We start from the raw sequence: 23,395 nt of genomic DNA, 5'->3' as shown, positions 1-23,395 counted from the left end.
TAAGGAGTTTCTTGTTAGTAACAGACTTTTCAAGGCTGATATCATGAGTTTTCATGTCACTGACCAAGGCAACATATCTTTGGATTTGATTTTCCAAAGTTTCCCCTGGGAAGTGATTGAATAGGTTGAACTTCTGGGTAAGCATTTCCCTTCTACTTTCCTTCATCTCTTCGTTTCCCTCATAGATAGCCAGCAGAGCTTCCCACATTTCCTTAGCAGTTTTGCAATCACGAACTCTAATGTCAACTTCTGGTGCAAGCGTAGAGTGCAGCATAGCAAGAGCCTTGTTATCAATGTCTTGCTTTTCACGATCCTCTTCAGTAAATTGAGACTCGGGCTTAGGAGCAGTTGTTCCCTCAACATCATTCACAACGTAGGTGATCACAGTTGGTCCGTTGCAGATGGACCTCCACGCCTTTGGATCCTTGATTCTCATGTATTGGATGAACCTGAACTTCCATTGTGAAAAGGATCCCCCAGAAATGAGCATGGGAATCCTGTTGTTAGTTCCGATTATGTTATCTAGATCCTGGTTAATAGCAGCAGTTTCAGTTAATCCTAATTGATTAGTTTGAGCCATTTCTGAAAAGACAATTGAACTTATGAGTAACACGTAATATTAAATATAAAAACCAGATGAATATCACTAATGATTACAATACAGTTCAAATAACAATTCAGATGGTTCAACAGATAATTAAAGATCCAATACAAAACAGTTCTGAAAAACAGTCCACAAGCCCAATTGGTCCAGTCCACGTGAATAGATCCGATCACAATCGCACAAGATGAATCGCACAAGACACCTTTCAGCTGAACCTTTTGTCAATCGCACAAGACAGTATGACTCCTTTGATCGCACAAGATCGATCGCACAAGGTGAGTCGCACAAGACGTCTTCAGTTGAACCCTTGGCCAAACGTACAAGATGATATGACCCCTTTCAAATAAACCCTTGAGTCGCACAAGAGTCCAATCGCACAAGATCACTGGCAACAGTTCAACAAAAACAGTGGATCGCACAAGATCTTTCCAGTCGCACAAGAGGTCTTCAATCGCACAAGTTGTAAAACTTGGGCCTGAGTCCTTAACAGCCCAATTATATGTGATCGCACAACCCAACGTGAATCGCACAAGTTGTAATATTGGGCTTCAGTCCTTTAAGAGCCCAATACACACCAATCGTACAAGTTCTTCAATCGCACAAGCCAAAATTTGGAAATGCAATATTTCAGTTTTTCAACTAAAATCCCGAAAGATATGGTGATTTAATTTTCGAATCCTTTTTGAAAATACCTGCAACAAACTTTCCAAAAATCTGCAAACACAACCAACTTCCACACAAACAGATCAAACCCACTATTTTCAAAAATTCTAAAGAATAATTTGAAGAAATCCGAAGCACAAAAACCCAGAAATTCAAAAATTTTCAATGAACTTTCAGCCAAAAAATTTATATGTATCCTCAAAAACCTTTCAATTTTATCAAAACGAGATTTTAATATCAGAACGATAATTGAGTTCCAATTTTGATATTCAAAACAATAGATTTTCACGAGAATTCTAACCAAAACAAGTCAAAATTCCAGATTAACAGATCTGTTTTGATTCACAATATGTCTGACTTATTTGAACCAAAACAGAAAAATCACTTTAAAATCAGTATTCGCGCTTCAACTTGGTTTGATAAACATACGCAAATAAGCAGATTCTTAAAGCAAAAATTGACAACTCAAATCCTTTCGAACCCAATAAACAGTTGACAGAAGAAAGTTATAAAATAGAACTAAAATAAGCCAAGAAATCAGACCTTTTCTGTCAAACTTCGAACACACTCAGCAGCAAAAGCAACCTTCAATCTTCAAGATATCCGATCCAACCTAGCCTTCGTGAGACTACTTAGGCTCTGATACCAATTGTAAGTCCAGAATCACTTAACAATCGGATATCAAACATCAAACAGGTAGCGGAAATACGAGTAAGATGTAGAAGATCAAAAGCAATTATAGTGATTCAAGCACACAAGAACACACGATTACAATGAATCGTCTGGTATCCTTGGTCGCACAAAGCACAAAGTTTGAATGAGAATCAACAACCTATTAAGACTAAGGATACCCCTATTTATACATGCATAGGTGATCCTTTTAAATTGGGCCAAGTCCATACCCCATAGACATTAAAACAACCATACGAGCCCACTATACAGTTTGAACCCAAAACAAACATAATAACCCAAGACAGACGCAAACCTACACTAGTTTATACCCTTACAACGAAGCTGTGTATCTATGTATGCTGATGGAGCATCTCGTTACAGATAAACCCATAAATCTCACCGGTGACATCAATCAAAAAATGAAGTCATATAGAAGGTTCATGGCAGATAATCTGTATTTCTGGCGTTGTTTACCACGTCCTAACGTAGTTTAATATGGAATTTTTAATTTACCTTCATGATCGTTTTACTTTGTGTTCTTTATGTAATAATTCCTTTATAATTTAATTAATAATATAAAGATAACAAAATCACTAAATATAATTTAACTAATACTATAAAAATAACAAAATCACTAAATATAATTTAATTACTAAATTTTATATAAAATTTGTTTTTCATTTCTCTTTTATAACAAATCACCTAAAATATGAATTTCTTTAATAACATATTAACATTTTACTATTAAAAAATTAGAAAATAGAGGCATGTTTTTTTAACAGTCAGATTCATATATTTATGTGTATTCATAACAAATTACTGAATTATATATAAAATTTGTTTTTTATTCACCTAAAATTTGGACTACTTTTTGATAACATATTAACATACATTTTACCATTAAATATGTAGTACCACCCATTACAAAATTTAATTTAGACATAATATTGATAACTATTTCTCTAGTTATTAACCAAGCCTAACGCTGGTCACTTTTCTTGGGCTCCCCACAATCCATGTAGTTTGACTGACTACCACCAACTCGTAAACAGGAAAACTGGAGTTCTGCCATGGCACAATCGTAAGCAAAGCTTGCTTCTTCATTGGTGATACCGTCCCACTCATCATCTGTATTCAGAGGCGGCGGGTTGAATAAATTAGGATTTAAACGGGGTGGTGGCGGTGCACGGCAGCCTGGTGGCGTTGCATGACAGCCTGGTGGCAGTGTACAGTGGGCTGGTGGCGGTGCACGGCAGCCTGGTGGCGGTGTACAGTAGGCTGGTGGCGGTGCACGGCAGCCTGGTGGCGGTGCACAGTAGGCTGGTGGCGATGAACGGTAGCCTGGTGGTGGGTTGCAATCACCCGATGGTTCAAATTCACCACCACCCATCTCTTCTAATTATTTGTTTAGTGGTATACTAGTGACCAAATTTTAAATATATAGATGGAGATATGGATAGAAATGCCAAATTTATCACTAATACAAAAAAAAAAAGAAATAACATACAACTTTTTATTTACTTTAAATACAACAATTAAACCTAATTAAAAAAAAACCAAAATAAACCAAAAAAAATTACAGACTAAAAAAGATATTTTTAAGCGATAACACAAAGTGATCCAATTCCTCCACAAAGCTCGGTCTCCAATTTCTCCTTGTTTTTGAACAATTTGGCGGCCTAGGAGGAGCGGTAGAGGACGTGGATGGGGAAATCCGATAACACGAAGTACGAAGTGATCCAACGTTCCCTTTGTAGGTGAGTTCTTCGAATTTCTTCGTTAAACCACCTACCATAAATGGGAAGACAGATCACTTCCGTCACTCGGGGCAGGTCCCGTCACCCATAAACACTAGGACTTCTAAAGCTCAGGAAAATGTCATCTTCAACACTGTTAAACAACTTCATTTTTATTTGGAGAGTATCAAAAGACGGATACATTGACATTAGCATTCTATAAAAATTGGTTTGGAGTGAACATGTTCAAAAAAACTGATTTTCGTCATTATATATAGTAGAAGGGTTTGAATTAACAAAAAAACTTGATGAATATGTGAAATATAAAAAAAGAATCAGAAAAGCACGGAAACCGATGCCCCCATGCGTCTTACAGCTCCTCCAAAGGAGACACTCAACGAGCCACAGCCAAGCCAGCCATTTGTCTCCGGATGCAGCTTAGCCGGACGCATCCGCCTACTTTTTGGCCTGGATGCGCTGGCGACTAGGTTACTTTTGCCACCTGTCAACTCACCACTGGCGGACGAATGAAATGTGGGATGCCCTGCTCTAAGGAGGCATCAAATGGCCATTTTCATAAGTTAAAAGTTTTCTTGGCTATTTTGGTAATTTTCTCTAAAAAATATGTATATAGTCTACTAGGTTATATACCCGTGAGCTTCACGGGTTGAAAAATTTAATTTGTATAAGACAAAAATATATGTTCATATTGTTATGAAAACTATCTTGTTAATAGGATATATAATTTCTTTCAAATGTCCGTTTTAGGTGGTTGAAAGCATTGGACTACACACTCAAGTTGTCTTATTGTTATCTAATTTCATATACTTTACCCAAAATTTCCACCCATTCAACTCTGCTACTTGAGATACTAATCTAAATTACTACATTTTCATTTAAACGGGTCGATTTGGTGGCGGAACCAATTTGCAAAAGCACACAATCAAGAACATAAAACCATGATTCACATATAATGATAGGTTGATAAAATTACATATTACATTTGATAACGTCGGGATATATCAAAATATCACCATTGTCCTTTAATATTCAGTTGTATACATGTTCATTTGCTCCATCCCCACTGCTAGTCAATGTAATACACCATATCTCAATTACAAAATATCGCCACTGTCCTTTAAAAATTGGTTGCTGGAACCACATGGACTGAAAATGTTATTCGGTCAAAAAAAATTATATCCCTGTGTACTTGTAAACTTCCAGGCTTCTAGCAAGTCTTTTAACTTTTGGGTTGCAGGTGGAGCCTCTTCTCTAATCCTTTAAAACACCTAAGGTTCTTTTTTATAAAGATAAAATTATTATAATAGAATAAGTGGGAAATTTTAGAACTTATAAGGATGCATGAAAAGAAAGTGAATATAGAAAAGATCCCACCATTTTTTGGATTGATTAAGAACCTGGAATTTGTGCCATTCATACTCGTTTCTCCTCCATTATTTAGCTACAAATTAAAACATAAATCACACACACGTATATGCATATAATTCTGAACAATATACAGATTAAAAAGCCAAAACATACTTGCCTTCTTTTTCACGTGATGATTTCCACTGCCGAAATTATTCGGCTTCTCCGTTTATCTTATTTTGTACTTGAACCTACAATCACTTCTAAATTAGCACGATATACAAATTTGAACAGAAAGAACTAATATTAAAATGATACATCATAAACCCCCAGTTGAGAATCGAGCAGGTTTATGATAGAGGGCTTTGGGTAAACAATTACATAACCTTGTGTATACGGGCTGTATCAACCTCTTCTTTGTGTTTCCTCCGTACCGAAAGTTGAAGAACCCTCATAAACCCGTTGGTGAAGGACCAAACCTGAAAGCTATCATCACAAAGATGAAGATACATAAAACATATTAAAAATCAATGCCAAAAGTATGGTCCTAACACTTAATCTTATATTCAAATTGAGCATTGTTCATCATCCAAATAACGATCCATGAAAGAATATTAATAAGTTTATAACAATCCTCCTTTGCAACGACTATGCAGCAACTCTTAATAGATATCAAAGCATAAAAGAATAAACATCAAATAGCAAATTATAAGTTTTTAACAGCATAACCATGTGTTTCTTTACATATTTTTACCAAATCAACCAACAAAAAATGTATAATACCTTGTTAATGATCGATCAACTTAACATTTATATTTTAAAACTGTAATTCATACTTACATCATCAGAAAGCTTCATCTTCTTTGTATGGATACGGAAAACCTTCAGACGTCCAAACTTTATCTCGCATTCTATAGCAGTCATATCACGGTTAAGAGCATATAAGAATTATTCCAATACTGCAACACATAGTAGTAGCAAATACGCGAGAACAAAACATAAACAAATTTGGAACCAAACACCAGGTTCGAACTCTTATATTAAAACTAAAAAAATTGACCATGTACTACTATACTGCTATGAACAAAGACTCGGTATTTAAACTAAATCTATTCAAAGCCTACCATAACTCTGATATCTATTAAATAAATAAAAAAAAACAGCCTGAAACCGGCTCCTATTCTCTTCCTAAACCAATCCACATTTGAGTGTTAAAATATCATGCTAAATTGCTATTTGCTAATGCCCAAAAAAAAAAAAAAAACCTAAAAAGAATACGTGAAATAAAAAACCCAAAAAAGATGTTGAATCTTTTAGGCAATAAATGTTAGATGATCAATATTATAAACACCTCATTTAAATGTCTTTGTTGAAGATTCAACATCACAAAACAAAAATTGAAAAAAATGGAACAGGGAATTGGTTATGAAAAAATTAATAAAATAAAGATTTGGGACCGCCTTCCTTACCCTCCAAACTTGAGGTTGGGTAGTTCAAGTGCCGGAATTCCTGGTGTCACCCCCGAGTGCGGTGGGCAGCTATCCCATTCTCTGCAAACTATCCTTCGTTTCCAACATTACAAACTCGGTTAAAATATTAAAAAAGAAGTATAAACCATAACTTATATAGAATACCTATCAATAAAATAATTTATTACATATAATAGTGAAATACTTCTACAGACTAACAAAGAGAATTGTGATAAAAAATAATTCTCTTTTGGGCCATTTACATTACTTACAGTTAGAGGTGCACAAATCGGGTTTTTTTAAATACCCGGTTCCATGTCAGGTCAATAAACATGTCCGCACATGTACTATCTTTGTATAAAAAATATTTATATAGCAAAGCCATATACCCTTTGCCCCACAATTCCCTTTAGCCACTAAGGTGAATAAGCATCATACCTACATACAATTAAGAATTGTAAAAATACAAGTGTCCTTGCTTCAAGCAAGTGATAATCTAATTATCTGATCATTTATCACTGTAAAAGTCAACATAGTAATTTCAAAGATGCGTCTAAACACTCCTAGAAGTATCTTTTTCATATGATCTAAATAACGATATGAAGATTGCATTTTTAATTAAACCCGTATCTTGAAATCCTGAAACAAACAATACAAAAATCTCATATCAATTATCGAATTATAAAGAGATATTAAAATCATCTGAATAAATGAATCTAAGCGAATTATCCACAATAACAATCAAAACTACTTCTTACCAAAAAAACATACCTGATTAAGGATTTGATGAGGGTGTTACAAAGCGACCTGTCAACCCCTTTCTTACTCTAATTTTGTGTCACAAGTTCTTCAATTAAAGGGTCTACTCTCACAACAAAAGGATCCACCATACAAAACCATAAAGAAAGATCATCTAAAATGAAAAGCAGGCAAGTAACATACCAAATTGATGATTGAAGAGAAATTGACGATTGAAGAGGAGCCATGATAGATTTATGCATTGATTTTAGGAGATCAAGCGAAGATTCAACCCGATTTGTGCAGTATCATAAAGATCCGAAAGAAGAACAAAGCGGCTAGCAATTTTAGGGTTCCGGGTGAAGGAAAAGAGGGGAACAGCAAGTGGCCAATGTGGTAGTGGATGAAATTAGGGTTTGCTCTACTCTGAAGAGTAAAAGACACCGCGTAAATGAGACAGATGTTAAAAAATTTAAGCGCTAATTACTAAAAAATAAACTAACAATTAGATCACTTCAATTTCAAATGAACTTCAAACCCAAATTCTATGTCAGGTTAACAAAAATCAAATAATCTTAACATTCAAATAATCATAAAAGTGAAATGAAAACTGATTGAGGCCCTTAAACAACACCCACTTTACCACAAACAGACCCACAGTTTTAGTACATATTTGCATCAAGTTTAGTACAGAATGTATCAAGTTATAATGGAATTACCATAAAAAATTCTTATAAAAAATTCAACCCACAACCCACAATTTTAGTACAGAATGTATCAACATACTCTCTTCCCCAGCAACAATTTCTTTTCTTCTCTAATGCTTCACCACAACCATCACAAGACCACCAATAAAGAACCACAATGATCGTTGACAAAAGTTTCATCAAAACACATAAAATCCATACACAAAACGTAGATCAAAGAACGATCTACACGAATATGTAAACGAAATCGTCAAAAACAACGAAGAAAAGCAAAGATATGAAGAAAACGCGTTGGGAAAAGGGTTTTTGAACAGATGAAACAGGGGTCGCCGGAACCCTAGGCTTGACTGGAATCTGATATGTCGCTGCAGTACGGGTTTAACCCCACCAAATCAGGCACCGATCAGTGGTGGAATTCCATCTCTACCGAAAACACCTAACATTGATGCAGATCTGACTGTTGATGAGACATACAAACCTGTTCTTGAAGAACATCCAACCATGGATCACTCTAAAATGAAGATGAAAAGTCATAGCATTTGTGTGTTCGTTCATGGTAAATAAGAGAGAGAGAGAGAGAGAGTTTAACTTTTAAATTTTGAATTTTGAATTCTGGGATGAGGTGAAGTAGTTTTGCAGAGAAGGAAAGAAGGAGAGAAGAAGAAGACGGGTAGGAAAGGGAAAGAATTGGGGATAGGAATTTGGCTGGTTGCTTTGACCTGCAGAAGAGAGAAGAGGGAGGAAAGAGGTCGTGGACCCCTTCTTTGTTGAACACGTTAGTAAAGTGAAGGAGAGGTTGACATGTGTTTAGGTGGAATGTGGGGGTGCCAAGTGGCAGAAACCTTGTTCTTTTATTAGATATAGAGATATGTTACATGTGGCCCAATAAAATTCCTTAAAATTGAATAGTAAATTTGTCTCACAAAGTAATTTTGATAATTAATATAGGGGAAATATATATTTTTTTGAAAGGTGTGAATTATTGGCGAATGTCAGGAGATCTAGTATACGTTGTTTTAATTGGGTCCGTGCTAGAGAGCCCACTCGCACAATAGATCTCCAATTTAAACCCCTCAATGAGAAAACTTGCTCACCAAAATAAGCCCAAGTAGGGCCCACAAGGCTTACGAACCCAACAAAGCGGTAGTGAAACCAGTACCGGTTTCAAACGAACCACCATTTGATAGCGGTTTGAGACTCCTTTGTTTAAAACCGGTTAAAATTGACGATTTCAAACTGAACCGATCTTTTTCTATTTGGAAATCGGTTTCAAACCAAACCGGATTTCACTAAAACTAATTTGGCCTTTGACAAAAACCGAATCGGTTTGGGCTCAAAAACCAATCTGCGCACCACTAATATGAAGGGCGGGTTCATGCCCATTTATTTTATAAAATCCATTTTTGGCTCGAGCTCGGATAGTCCAATATGAGTTCGTCTTATATCAATTATGTTTTAGCGAATCTATCTCAAGTAGCTCATGAAGAATGTGTTTACGTCTCAAATTATGACTATAACGTGTTGTAACCATCTTTATTTTTTCAACGATTTTCTAGAAATTTTAATTATTGTGAAAATAATTTAAATGTGTTTATTTTGAATTGCGTTCAAAGGGCTTTTTTTTGAACGGCTAATTTCTTTAATCCCCTGTTGTCTGTGGGACTTGAACTCAAGACCTCCCCTTTCCCAACCTTGGTGTTTTAAAGACTTTGTGTTTGCGTTCAAAGGCCTTATAAAACCAACTCAGGTTATGATATATGAAATAATGCATTTTCAGTTATGGTACAACACATCCATGGGGCCATCTCATTTGATATTCTTTTTAGTTCGGTGATATACTCTGATTCATTTTTGAAAAAAATGAAACATGACTATATGAACCACAAAATGTCAAATTTGGTATTTTTCACGATCATAAATAGCAGTACAGTTTACATATGGTTCAGCTGAACACAAAAATACCCAACAGTATCAACTGATATAGAACCAATAAGCATTCCACAGAGCATGAAATGAAACCATCCAATATGCTAGCCAGAGACATAATTTACAAGTCTTAGACGCACCACCGATCTGGCTTTAGACATCACATGGAAGAAACAACGGATTCGGCCTCAGCTCCACTTTCAGAAAGTGATCCCCTTGTCCACCTCTTTAACATGCTTAGAGCTGCCTTCGGTTGATCCATCGGAACCATATGTCCAGCATCATGAACCTGTTGTTATATATGTTAAATGTCAAACTTTGACTTCCATAAGTCAAAAGCCAGTCCTTCCCAATCCATATTTCTCAGTAGTTACTTTACACTTTTAACAATCTATTTTGGACATTCACAGTGCTTTTTAACATTCTAGTGTAGATATCATAATCTGTAACTAAACTTAAACGACTTCTTACCGATTTGGAAGTTAAAAATTAGAATTTGGACTACCTTGAGAAAACTGAGCGGGCCGTGGGTTTTGAACAAGCCAGCTTCAGAACCATCAACTTCAAAAGGAACATCAGGAGCTGCACCAAACTGTTTCTGACCACTCCATTCCATTGCATGAACCCATCTTGAATTACCTAAACTCAAAAATTTACACAAATTAAATATAAAATTCAATGATTTGAGCTTGGGCCAATGAATACTAACCGAGCCAGTTGCAGATAAGATCATATTCTCCAGCATATACAAGCAACTTAACCCCATCCTCTAGAAGGTGAGGAATACCAGCCTCGAGATTTCTCATCCAATCCATAATCATGGCCTGATACACAACGGGGCTACATGAAACAAAATCCATATCTCCAACTCCGAGAGCTTCTTTAACGGATTTCTTGCTAAGGAGATTCTCCATGTCTGAGAAGTCGTAGCATAGGCTGCCCTCACACTGCTTTCTAATGTCATAGTGCTGCAAAACATTACAAGCAGATTATCTTAAAATATGTTCAAATATTTTTGACTAGAACGGAATATGATATCGGATTTCTTTACATTGATATTGCCAGCGATAGATTTGATTGAGCTAAAAATGGTGTTGCAAGCCAAGTATGCAGCCATACAAGCGACTGTTCCATCGGTGCCTGAGGAAAGAGCAGAAATTAATACGATTACCGTAGAAACGACTATAAGACATGGTTCTTAAGATGTAGGGGGAAATTACCGCAAAGTTTAATAGCCGTCTCGCACACTGGTAGTCTCTTGTTAATGTTTTTATGATCTGAGTCCTTAATTATACCCATATCCAGCGCATAATCGGTATACGCCTTGTATTGAACTAGTGGATCTGTGAGTCCATTTCCGATGGCGAATCCCTGCATAACAGCTCAAAGTAAATACACCGACTCAAATGATTAAAAAGAATGTAATGGAAAATACCTTGAGGTTTATGTGGATTCCTTCCTTAGCTTTGTTTCCTGCTTGGACTCTAGCAGCAAAAGCAGGGATATAGTGTCCGGCATATGATTCTCCGGTTATATAGAAGTCATTTTTTGCAAATTCAGGATGCGCTTTGAAGAAGGCCTGAATCATAACATAATCAATATTATTATGCATAAAAAAGGTAAACAAACAGGTATTATGCATACAATCAGATTTAAAAAAAAACACCCTGAAATTGTATATATACTTGCATAATTACCTATAAGTATATAACTAACACGAAGACATGAAACAAACCTGCAAGAAGTCGTATAAGTCGTCACTCACGCCCTGTTCATTGTGGCGAATGTCTCTTTTATCCGAGCTGTAACTAAAGCCGGTTCCAGTAGGTTGGTCAACAAACAATAGGTTGGATGCCTGAATACCAACATATAAATAATGTTGTATACTTGCATCACAAGTTATTAAAACATACAGATTATATAAGCATAATAGTAAAACACCAAATACAATATATAAGCTCATGAATCATCATCAAACATCCTCATGATGCAAGAAGTCAAGATTGAACACTAAAACAGAAATTTATAGTGAAAAAAACTAAAGATCCATTTCACCTTGCTGCATCAATACCTAAAACAGAAAATAAAGACCCCTTTCCCCCCCCTTAACACTATGCAAATGCAACTATCGCTCCTCCGAGAATGTTAAAAAAATTGGGCCCTTGGCGAGATAAAAAAAAAAAACTGGGCTCTACCAACTCTATGATATAAATTCATCAATTACATATATAAAAAGTAAAAACCATAATACAATGATAATTGTTAAAAAAATATTTAATTTGGGTTTGACTGTTTGAAATTTGGGTCTTTTAAAACTGAGTAGCAATTTTTACCATTGGTTATTTAGTTTGTGTCTAACTTTTGAGCCTTTTAAAATGATTGTAACTAGTATTAAATCAAATTGTCCAGTTAAAAGTAAATAGAAGTTTTTCTTTATTTTTTCTAAATATATGTACAAAAAAAATTATAAACTTTTGCGGCTTTGGCCCTAAGCCATCGGCCATCCGGCCCATGCTTAGGGCCACTATAAACAAAACTTAGTAATTTAACAGTGTTACCTGATCCCATCCATACTCATTCCAGACAAGAGAAGAGTTCTTTGCAATTTTAAAAGGACCATTTTCATAAAACAGTGCAAGCTCACTGCTGCATCCAGGCCCTCCAGTCAACCAGATCACAACAGGATCTGTTTTGCGGCCCCTCGACTCGAAGAAAAAGTAAAACATCCTACAAAATCCAAATAGAAAGCACTTCAATTTCTACCAGATACAAATTAAGCAGCCAATTGAAAGTATTTTAAGATTCACAGATTATACCGAGCGGCATGAGAGTGTTCGATCGGATAATACCCAGCATGATGACCCAAATCATCAACAGAGACTCCATCCAAATCGACAAAGTTGGGAAACTTAAACCGCTTTTCAACTAGCTTCTTCTCTCCAGATGAAGATCGTAGAACATGATCGTCTTCGTCTTCCACGATGTTGATGGATCGTTCCGGAAACAAATTGAAGTCTCTGATCATCTGCTTTGCTAGAGTTGATGGGGAACTAAGGTTGTCTAGAGTAAGAGTAGTTGTTAAAGCAGTCGGAACAAGAAGAAGAAGAAAGAGGGAGAGAAGATACATCATGTTGTTGTTCTCCATTGTTGGTTTTGAAGAATTTGGGGGAGTAAATGATGAATATATATAGAGTGAGTGATGCAGAGGAGATGATGACAGGAAACGGAAAGGAGTGGAGAAGAAGGGTGGTTGCTTGTGGGAGTGAAACGATGACGTTTGCTTTTCTTCGTAAGAAACTGCTTTTGCTTTACTAGGCGGGAACCGCATTGCTTGGAACTTTGTCACTCAACCAACTTTTTTTCCTTCTTTTTGAATGTATATAATTATTTAATTTAAATAATATAATATGATACAATATTAGGTAATTCTTGTATGTATATTAAAAGTTATAAACTAAAAATCAATAGTTATGACATAGAATTCACGTGGTATAGACCAGAGTTCAATTCCTGACATGGATAAACTTGATCTAATTTAGGAGTAGATGGGCGTGAGGGGGAGAAGATAGAAGTCTTCGTGCATGACGTGGGTAAACTTGGTCTAATTTAGGAGTAGATAGGCGTGAGGGGGAGAAGATAGAAGACTTCGTGGGTGTATATAAACCAATCATTTATCTCTATCTCATCACTTTTTTTTCAATTTTTATTACTCACCCCATCATATCCCACATTCTGATAAGTGATAACACATGTGCTTGGGTGTCAAGGTGCAACCCTTGACTACCTACGTGACTCGCTTTTTTCTCCACATTTAACATTCACTACAACACGAGTATGATTATTAATAATTTATTAATAACGTTGTTTTTGGTTGAGTAATATCAACTGAAAACATAACTGATTAACAGGAACAATTTATTCCCAAAATGATCCTTACTTCGTTCTTGACCCAAATTATTTTTCCTTCCCAACTAATTTAACCAAGTGCATATTTAGTAAAACTGAACCAGGTAATTTACAAAGTAAATTTAATTTTTAAGCAAATTTATTTTGGTGCAAAATACTATTTGTGGGATTTACTGGGTATGGTTGTTGTTGTTATTTTGGTGCAAAATAATTAAAAAAGAAAACTTTATATAAGCCGGTTATACCTAAACCCGGTCATACCTTATCCGGGTACGTTGGGTTGGCCTTTTCTCGTCAATACTCATACCCGAACTCTACCTGGTTTCTCTCAATACCCAAACTGCTTCTATACCCGAAACTGAGTATGAAAAACAACCTAATTTATCTCACCGAAAACAGTCTCTATCCCCTGTGATAAAGGTAAGACTACATCTCACCCTCCCAAGACTCTATCAATAGCTTTAATATAGGTGCGATTTTACCATGTATGATTTTTATCGTAATTGCCGATTGGGATAAAAAATGAATCAATGTCATTAAAGTATGTAGTTTATCCTTCGTGTTTTTATAAAGTTAAATGTGTTAATGTAAAAAAAATTAAAAATAAACTAAAAATTTCAACCTTTGTAACAAATATTACAAGTTCTTTAACTATAAAACACCACTATCGAGAGGTAATTGGAAAGAAACGATTGTTAAGAGGTTATAGTTTCGTTCATAATTCTCTCATCCAAATTAAGAGCAATAAACCAAAAAATGACACTTTGGCCTGAAACAGCAATAATCATTGCGTACACTCCATTTGAACACTCATTCCATGCCCACAATCACCGGAAGAGTTCAAAACGGTATCCTTACAATAAAATTCAAATTCCTATTTGTACATGTCGAAAAATATGGATTGAAATGCAGATTAGAAATAACCTTGGTTTAAGAAATGGGTGGTCTGGTCATTAGCTAAGTAATGAATGGTTTCTTGCTACACAACTAAAAGTCTATAGCATCTATTTTGTTTTAACATCAAGAAACACCTAAATCAGCTCATGATGGACTTCTCGTTAGTTATCTACTCGAACAAACCTTCCATATGCCAGATATCAACTAGGAAATCTACCATCTCCTGCAAAGTCACGAGACAAAAAAACTTAAAAATTGTCGAAATATATGCCAAACACCAGAATATATTTGATTCCAGATTCAGTTTCATAAAGAAAGATTCTTACTGATAAAGGAATCGGCTCAGAGAATCTGTTGCTTGTTGATAGCAGGTCTTCATAAGTTGCTGACCAGCTGCATACATGATCCGAGAGTTGCATTCGTTTGTTCGATAATGGACGAAATCGTATTAGTAGATGAAAAATGTAAAGTTTGACTTTTAAGGTCAACGGACAAGCGATGTACAAGGATGCTTTAGACCTTTAAAATGATGTATAAGTATTTGCAACAGCTTAAATAATCATATAAGTTTGTAAAATAAATATTAAATTCAGTCTATTTGATCCCGAATTATACCTCTCTCCCCTCAGGTAGGACCATGGTTGTAAAACAAGGTTTCCAAGGCCGAGTACTCCCCTAGTAGTCGCTACAAGGCAGGCTGCCGAGGCGACTTTCTTTGACTCCGTCTAATTACTCGGAATCGGTCAAACACGGTCAACCTAGGCCAAAATCATATCTAGTAGGTCAACTCGGCCCGAGTTTGACTTAAACAATAATAAAATATAATTTCTATGCCTATCATATTAAAGAATGAATATTATTTTCACGTATTTTGTAATAGATATTAGTAAATTTATGTTATTTAACATATATTTAGTTTCCAAATACTAATTTCTTTATAATTTAACATGTCCGAGTACTCCCCGAGTACTCTCCGCTTAGGCCGAGTACTCTCAACTCCCCGGTCGACCGACTAGGGAGCGCCTAACGACTTTTGCACCCATGGGTAGGACTATACCATGTGATATCAGATTAACTGCAAACTAAGTAGCATTGGAAGTCTGGAACGGGTACGGGATTGGGGTACGGGGACGATACGGGAACGAGGAACGGCAAAACTCAAATTTTCCAAGATACGGGTACGACAATAAAAAATATAAAAAAAATAAAAATACATGAAACAAATTCCAAAAATACTACATCTTCCAAAGGTAATTAATTATCAATAATCAAATCATTTTCAAATTCTGGTTCATCTAGTGAGAGATTGGCAATCAATAGAGAATTAGAGATGATGAGACTTGAGAGTTTAGAGATTACAGAAGCTGAATATGATAGGTCTATTTATTTAATGGCCAGTTGTGGAATTTGAAAGGGTAAAAACCTTAAAAATAAATGGAAACGGGCTGGATACTTCTACCAGATATGTCCCCGACATTGGAAACGTTTAGGAAACGTCCCCGACGAGTACCCATGGTGTTTCCGTCCCCGACAAGTACCCGAGACGGGTACGGCCACATAAATGGAGTCCCCGTGCTACATAGACTGCAAACATGTCGTAAAGATAACTAGAACTCAATGATGGACAGATGATGTAGTCACCTTATAATTGGATCTTTTGGCATTCGTCTTGGTTTTTGAGATTGATCTCCGACCCATCGTCTTCTACCTTCATTCCAAGCTATTGCACCTGTTTATTCATTCAGTTCATACTTTAATAAAACTGTCTGACTATCAAAATATCATTTAAAAAAATATGTCCATATTTATGAAGTAAAGATTTACCATGATTTATAAATACAGGGGTGCTACTTTCATTGCCTTCTGGCTTCTTTTTTGCTTCATTTCTTGGCACCGGGCCCTCTAGTGGTTGCTTCTCAATAAATCTTGTATTTTTGTTGTTGACACCCATAGTCATGATACCGTTAGCTTGTGAACTTGTGTCGACTTCCATCATTTTCACTGTGACATTAACAATTTCACATAACTGTAGCTCAATATATCCTCAACATTCATTTAATAACTAGTAATTTGCTAACTACGATATGAGATAGAAACGAAATACAAACTCTTTTAACACCTTGATCACTCTTTATTTCTCAATATGCTCAAGAATCATACAAAAAAAAAAAAAAAACTCAAAAGGCAACCGGGTCTCCTGTAAACACTACTACAAAACCCAATTGTTGTGTTTCCGCAAAGTACCAATTTCGACCGCAACAAAAGGGGAAAGAGATTTGGATTCTAAGAGTACTGGAAGGTATGGGGGCGCCCGGCGAGGCCCGGAGCCGTACCCCCACACTGCCCCCCTTTGGAGCGTCCCGCCTTCTCCGTCTCCCCAGCAACGAGCACGACGGGCCACCATTCTCTCTCTCTCTCTCTTCTTTCTCTCTCCTCTCTCTCTCTAAAAAATCAAATCAATTATATTTTTTAATGGGTAAAGTTCTTGTACAAATAATCTTAACATACTAAACATACAAATTGAAGGAAAACTCAAAAAGACAAGGTGACATTTTTGTAATTATCAATAACTATCAAAGTTACTCTACAAATATACCTAAAAAAACCTAACCACTCCCCCCACCCCAAAAAAAACCTAAACCCCCCACCCCCCAAAAACCTAAAAAAAACCTACCCCCCCCCCACCCCCCAAAAACCTAAAAAAACCTACCCCCCCCCCCCCCCCCCCAAGCTAAAATGCTAAAAACTAAACCCCCCAAAAAACCAAAAAAAATAAAAAAAAAACACAGCCAAAAAAAAAAAAAGTTTTTTTTTTTTTTGCTAACGAAATGTAGCGATTTTTTTAATAAAAAATGTTAAAAAAAATTTGTGTTTTTTTAGGTATTTTTGGTTGTAACTTTGATAGTTGGTGGTAATTACAAAAATGCCACCTTGTCTTTTTGGGTTTTCCTTCAATTTGTATGTTTAGTATGTTAAGATTATTTGTATTTGATCTTTTGCCATTTTTTAATTGTTTTTATAAATAGTGTGGGAACCCATCCTCCACTCCCTGGTCCATCCCCTTTAGGCCCATCCTCACTCTCGATGACGTGGCGGCTCATCCCCTTGGGGATGAGCCTAACCATACCTTCCAGGCTAATTATACTAATATCCACATGATAAATCCTCACCATATTGATTGCAACTACCAACCAACTACCAGATCATAAACCCTAAAGACAAAAGATCAAACACAAATAAAATTAACGTACAAAACGTACGAACTGAAGGTTTTACTGAAAAAACGCGGTGGCATTTCCGTAATTATTAGTAATTATCAAAATTACTCTACAAATGATCCTGTAGAGTAATTTTGATCTTTGTAGAGTAATTTTGTAAAATGTTCTTCTAGAGTAATTTTTTAGGTTTGGGGGGGGGGGTTAGGTTTTTTGGGGGTTTTTTTGCTGAGGTATAGTTTTTGATCAAAATTACTCTACAAGATCAAAATTACTCTACAGTATCATTTGTAGAGTAATTTTGACAATTACTCTACAAGCACATAATTACAAAAATGCCACCGAGTGTTTTTGTCTTTTTTCATCCTATTCGTACGTTTAGTACGCTAAAGTTATTTGTAACTTTACTCAAACCCTAAATCCGTCAAAATCCCATAAAAAGGCCCAAATTACAACCCCAAACCAAATAATCCAGAAACCCATTTTCATATATTTTACATATTATTAACTTGATACTGTTGTCAACTAATCAAATAATCCAGAAACCCATTTTCATATCTTTTGAATCAAGAAATCAACACCCCCAAAAGAAACCCACATCAAAAAACGCAACTATACTGCACATTGTTCACTAAAACCACAAGAATCACAGAAAATATCAAACTAAAGACAAAACCCACATCAAGAACACAACTTTACTAAACCCTTTTCAATATAACCTCAATAATCAAACATCAAGTACACCAAAACTCATATAATCATATAAAGATCTAATGAAAGACAAAACCCACCAAAACCCATAATCAATTTCTAAACAAAACAAAGAACATAAGTCAATTATAGTAAAAAACTAAAAGAAAATAAGAAACAGAGGATAATGGGATAGCGTACCTTAGTTGAAATTAGCGAGATTGCGGAAAGAAAGAAGATTGAAGGTAGGTGAGGGGGTATATATAGACACGTTTAATGCGATATATTTCATTCCTTTTTGAAGGTGGTGTCGTGTTGGACGTTACTTTCGGTTGTTGGTCTCTTTCGGCTTCCTGGTTTGGTGTCTGACGTGGATATTATGTGGATAAGCAAAAGCTACTTGTACTCTTACATATGAAATTACTTTATTCTCCTTGATTGTAGGGTGATTCTACCTTTTAAACAAACTGTCGGCGAGGTTATTTTGGGTAATTCAAGAAAAAAACTTTGTAAGCTGTGGATAATTTTGGGCAACTAAGATTCGAAGAATATTTTTCCACAAGGACCACAAGAGTTGCATTTTCCAATCACTTCCTATCCTTTTCAACCTTGGTTCTAGTCTTCTTGAGGAGTTTTGGTTCCCTTTCTCTCGTGCCAGCTATGTTTTGGTGTTGTAGAATCAACTGATCACTTGTTTCTGGAGTGTTCGTTTGCTTTGAAAGTTTGGAGACGTATATCGTGGTGGACTGGGGAAGACTTTCCCTCGTGTAACTCGGTTCAACAACTTATGTTGGTATTGGTGGGTGACAGATGTTCGAAAGAGGTTTAAAGGTTATGGTTCTTGATTGTTTACACCACGTCTTTGTTCATATGGAAAGCCTGGAACAACTTGTCTTTCAAAAAGATTATATGATTAACTCTCCTCTATCGTGTTTTTAGGGTCTTTGTTGTCCAATTTCTTGTTTTGTATTTTAACTCCAACTACCCGCTAGGTATCTAATACAAATTGTTGTTAAAAAACCCATTCCTTCTTCGAATCCCTCTCACATTCCTATCCTTGAAGGGTTGTCCCTCACACATGGTATACACCCCCATTAGGGGATTCTACCATTATATATTGAATGGTCGGATTCACTTAGACCATGTGTAGCGGTAATGTGGTATAATGCCCCCACCATAGGGCATTATCCGACACGTAGCGTCCTAGTCAGCGATGGGGCATTATAGCAAAAGTGGTGTAGTGGGGCATTATGCCAATACCCCCATTCAATCATTTCACTTTTTTTTTTAATTTAAGTTGTCAGACAAACTTATTAATATTAGCTAAAAAGTGGCATATGAAGACAAAAGTTGGCTCAAAAGTCAGACATGTGGGGTGTACATGTGGGGTGTGATTGGTGGGTCAAATGTTCATCTCTCGCCCCAAAGCAAATTTGAGCGTGTTTTTTAAAACGCCAAACTGATTTTGTTTCAAAAATAACGCCAAAACACGCCTACTGTAATGATGGTGGGGGCGTTTTGGGGCGTTATTTTTCAATTTTTTTTAAAAATCACGCCCCACTACGGATGGTTTTACATGACCACGTTTATAACAATGGTATTAAAATTGCCCAATAAAAAAACCTTTTGAAATCCAACATCACAACAATAAAATGGCTTTAAGGTTTGAGAGGGACATGATATGACTACATGAGCATGGTCGAAAATGTTGCAATTTTTCTTTTTACGTGGCATTTCTTGCAATTTCCTCTTCTTGCTCACTAGATCCCTAGAATATGCAAGTGAATTGGCGGATACACAGAATTTAGAGTTTGGGGATTCATAATTGTTTTCAGATATTTATTCCGAAAGATTATTTTTTGATTTCCGTGTTTTAGTGGTTTTAATCACTTGAGACCAAAATCAAAATGTTTAACGCCCCGAGAGCCACTTTTCTTAACCATTTGAGTCCAAATTTTTAACACTATTAGAATTATTCTGTTAACTTTTGTTAAATGACCAAATAACCCTTATATTTAAAAAACCACCGCACCACGCCCCCACCATCACCGCCGAACCGACACCTCCACCAACACCGCAGCCCCACCACATCACCACCAATACATCTCCAGAAACAACTTTTCACGATTCCACCACAAAACAATTCACTAGTCGTACACCACACATATCCGATCTGAACAACAAAATATCAAGAACCCTAAAATTAACCTGTTTCCACAACGAATTGAGCATTTGAGTCTCAGATCTGAAGATCCCGTATCGGATTTGCAGCGCCGATAGATTTTGTTACTGTGGTGGGGATGATAGTGGAGGACGTCGAGTGAGATAGAGAGACCTCCGGTTGATCTTGTGGTGGGGATAACGGTGGACGTCATCGAGTGGTGGGGATGATGGTTGATCTTGTTGCAGTGGTGGACCTCCCGTTGATGTTATTGCAGTGGTAGGGATGTTGGTGGGGGGGGGGGGTGGTCGTGGTGGTGCGATGGTGGGGGTGGTGGTGGTGCGGTGGTGGATAGTGTTTGTGGGTTATGTGTGTGTGAGGGGTTTAAGTTGGAGGTGCGGTGGTGAAGTGGTGCGATGCAGTGAGGAGAAGTGCAGAGGTTGGTGTGGTGGTGCACGGGAGGTGGAGGTGTGGTGGCGGTCATGCGGTGGTGGTGGGATGGGGAAAGAGAGTGAAAGTGCAGGTGTGTGGAGTTTGTGTGTGACTATGTGTATTAATATTATATATAATTTATTTTTTATATTATAATATTAAAACTTTATGCATTAAAAAGTTGTCCCTTACACTCTTATGCATATTATGTCTAAATAATGTCCTTGTAGTTAATAGACTTGGTGGATGATGTTAAAAATTTGCACTCAAATTATTAAGAAAAGTAGTTGTAGGTATGCAGGACGGTAAATATTTTGATTTTGAACTAAAATGGTTAAAACCTCTAAAACACATGAACTCAAAAAGTAATTTTCTCTATTTATTCCAAACATTATACTAAGGCTAGAGGGTGTGGGGGGGCCACCCATAGCGCCCCATCCCCGCCATCGATCCACACCCCCGGCGCTATGTCGGGGCGCTATTGAACCATCGCCAAGATGGTAACGAGCTACGACGCACATGGACCGAGGAGCATTAATTTTTTGGACCGTTGAAAACGTTCAAAATTTTTTTTAAAAAAATTACTTTTTATTTTATTTATAAATTAACACTATAAATACCCACTTTCTACCTCACTTTTTAAATCATTCCTCTCACTTTCTACCTCACTTTTTATACAATTCTCTTCATATTTTTTAAAACTTCCCAACAATGTTTCCCAACAACCCAAACAACCCATGGGACCCGGCCAATCCGCTTTGGCAAAATTTGCAAAACAACAAATTTGCAAAACAACGAGCAAGAGGACCGCTATCGCCGAGACCCGCGTACGGGTGAGGTTGGATATTATCCAATGCCACCAACTTCTCCTCATCCCACCACTCAACTGATGCCCCCATATTTCGGGTATTATTCTTAACCCTTTTTTTCCGACAAACATGCCACCACCAAACATACTCGCCCAAGACACAAGCGAAGCCGAATTCGTTCCCGAAACCAAGTCGAATCCTCTCCTATAAAAAAAGAAGCCATAAAAAGAAGGATGAGACCGAAAAACGTACCCCTAAGAAGGTAGAATTTTGGTCGCCTAAGGAAGAGTTCGAGTTTGCAAAAGCTTGGCTCGACGTGTCGGAGGACGAGATTGTTGGTAAATAATTTTTTTATGCTTTTGTAAATAATATTCTTTATGCTTTTGTAAATATTTTTTTTATGCTTTTGTAAATATTTTTTAGGAGACGACCAAGACATAAAGGTATTTTGGGGTTGTATAGCGAGAAGTTTTTCGTCACAATGGGTCGTGGCTTGTATCGAATCGCCGACTCTTTTTCGGGAAAGTGGGGTGCTATCAAGCTGAAGGTTAGCAACTTCAACACTATATACAACGACCTCGTCAATAACACTCGAAGGAGAAGTGGTGCGAGCGATGTCGATGTCTTGACAGAAGCCCACAACGAATATATAATGCACCATGGACATATGTTTACGTTGGTAACCACATGGGAGCTTCTTTGCAAATCTCCAAAGTGGCATCTTGTGCCACCGTTCGACCCAACCCGCCCTAGATCCAAACGGTCCAAATCGACATCCACCACCGAACCATCTGGGTCCGATGCTCGTACAATAATTAATCTAAACGAGGATACTGACGAGTTTGAAGAACCACAAGAACTGCCTCGTCCAACTGGTAGGGATAAAAGTAAAGCAAAGGCACGTGGAAAGTCTACTAAATCAGATGGTCCGTCAAAGATTAGCGAGGTCCAGGCAGATCTCAAGCAAATAATCTCCATTAGGGAAAAAGACCAAGAAATGAGAATGGAGAAACAAATTGCGAGAGACATGGACTTTCTCGCAAGGGATCTGTCACATCTACCAGAGGAGGACCGAGTCATTTTGGAGGCTCGTAAGGCACAAATTCGGGCCAAATATATGTAATTTTTTTAAGTAGGTTGTCTTTTTTTTTTTTTCTAGTATGTTATTTTTTATTTTTAATGAAATTATGTTTTTATTTTTAATTTTGTAGTTATTAAAATTGCCATTTAATTTAAAAAAATATATAAATAAATAATTAGTTAATCATGACACGGGGCTCCATCCACACCCTCCAAATTAAAGAGGGGCATGATAAAGCCTCCATGCTGACATGACGATAACATGAATCCTAGGTGGCATGATAAAGCCCCCATGGGGCTCTAACCACACCTCATAGCCTAA

The 23,395-nt window shown here is 36.7% G+C and overlaps 3 protein-coding genes and 1 long non-coding RNA gene across 12 annotated transcripts; 1 reads left to right on the top strand and 3 right to left on the bottom strand.

Moving 5' to 3' along the window:
* Positions 1-4,621: 4,621 nt before the first annotated feature.
* On the bottom strand, positions 4,622-8,774 carry LOC110904560. Of its 9 annotated transcripts, none has more exons than XR_002572613.2 (6): positions 7,284-8,774; positions 6,513-7,151; positions 5,884-5,954; positions 5,218-5,529; positions 5,071-5,137; positions 4,622-4,972 (listed from the first exon to the last, which is right to left on the bottom strand). It is a non-coding gene; the product is annotated as an uncharacterized LOC110904560 (long non-coding RNA). The 9 variants fall into 9 exon arrangements; XR_004879733.1 differs by having other exon boundaries at positions 6,513-7,676; positions 7,970-8,774; XR_004879734.1 differs by having other exon boundaries at positions 6,513-7,676; positions 8,037-8,774.
* A 1,059-nt stretch (positions 8,775-9,833) lies between these two features.
* Positions 9,834-13,089, bottom strand: LOC110904561 (serine carboxypeptidase-like). Its single transcript, XM_022150403.2, has 9 exons — positions 12,700-13,089; positions 12,442-12,610; positions 11,619-11,738; positions 11,319-11,462; positions 11,104-11,254; positions 10,935-11,023; positions 10,593-10,851; positions 10,389-10,522; positions 9,834-10,172 (listed from the first exon to the last, which is right to left on the bottom strand). The coding sequence occupies exons 1-9, from the start codon at positions 13,026-13,028 to the stop codon at positions 10,044-10,046; spliced, it is 1,524 nt and encodes a 507-aa protein (XP_022006095.1). The 5' UTR covers positions 13,029-13,089; the 3' UTR covers positions 9,834-10,043.
* Positions 13,090-14,552: 1,463 nt separating this feature from the next.
* Positions 14,553-18,925, bottom strand: LOC110904562. The gene is made up of 6 exons (XM_022150404.2): positions 18,793-18,925; positions 16,931-17,129; positions 16,511-16,687; positions 16,328-16,415; positions 15,013-15,079; positions 14,553-14,909 (listed from the first exon to the last, which is right to left on the bottom strand). Exons 2-6 carry the CDS (start codon positions 17,088-17,090, stop codon positions 14,856-14,858), a joined length of 546 nt encoding a protein of 181 aa, XP_022006096.1. The 5' UTR covers positions 17,091-17,129; positions 18,793-18,925; the 3' UTR covers positions 14,553-14,855.
* Positions 18,926-22,474: 3,549 nt separating this feature from the next.
* On the top strand, positions 22,475-23,116 carry LOC110907687. Its single transcript, XM_022152632.1, has one exon. The coding sequence runs from the start codon at positions 22,475-22,477 to the stop codon at positions 23,114-23,116; it is 642 nt and encodes a 213-aa protein (XP_022008324.1).
* The last annotated feature ends 279 nt before the right edge of the window (positions 23,117-23,395 follow it).

The sequence above is a fragment of the Helianthus annuus genome, chromosome 14, assembly GCF_002127325.2.
Source record: "Helianthus annuus cultivar XRQ/B chromosome 14, HanXRQr2.0-SUNRISE, whole genome shotgun sequence".
In the NCBI taxonomy this organism is placed as follows: Eukaryota; Viridiplantae; Streptophyta; class Magnoliopsida; order Asterales; family Asteraceae; genus Helianthus; species Helianthus annuus.
This window is presented reverse-complemented; position numbering and strand designations above follow the sequence as displayed.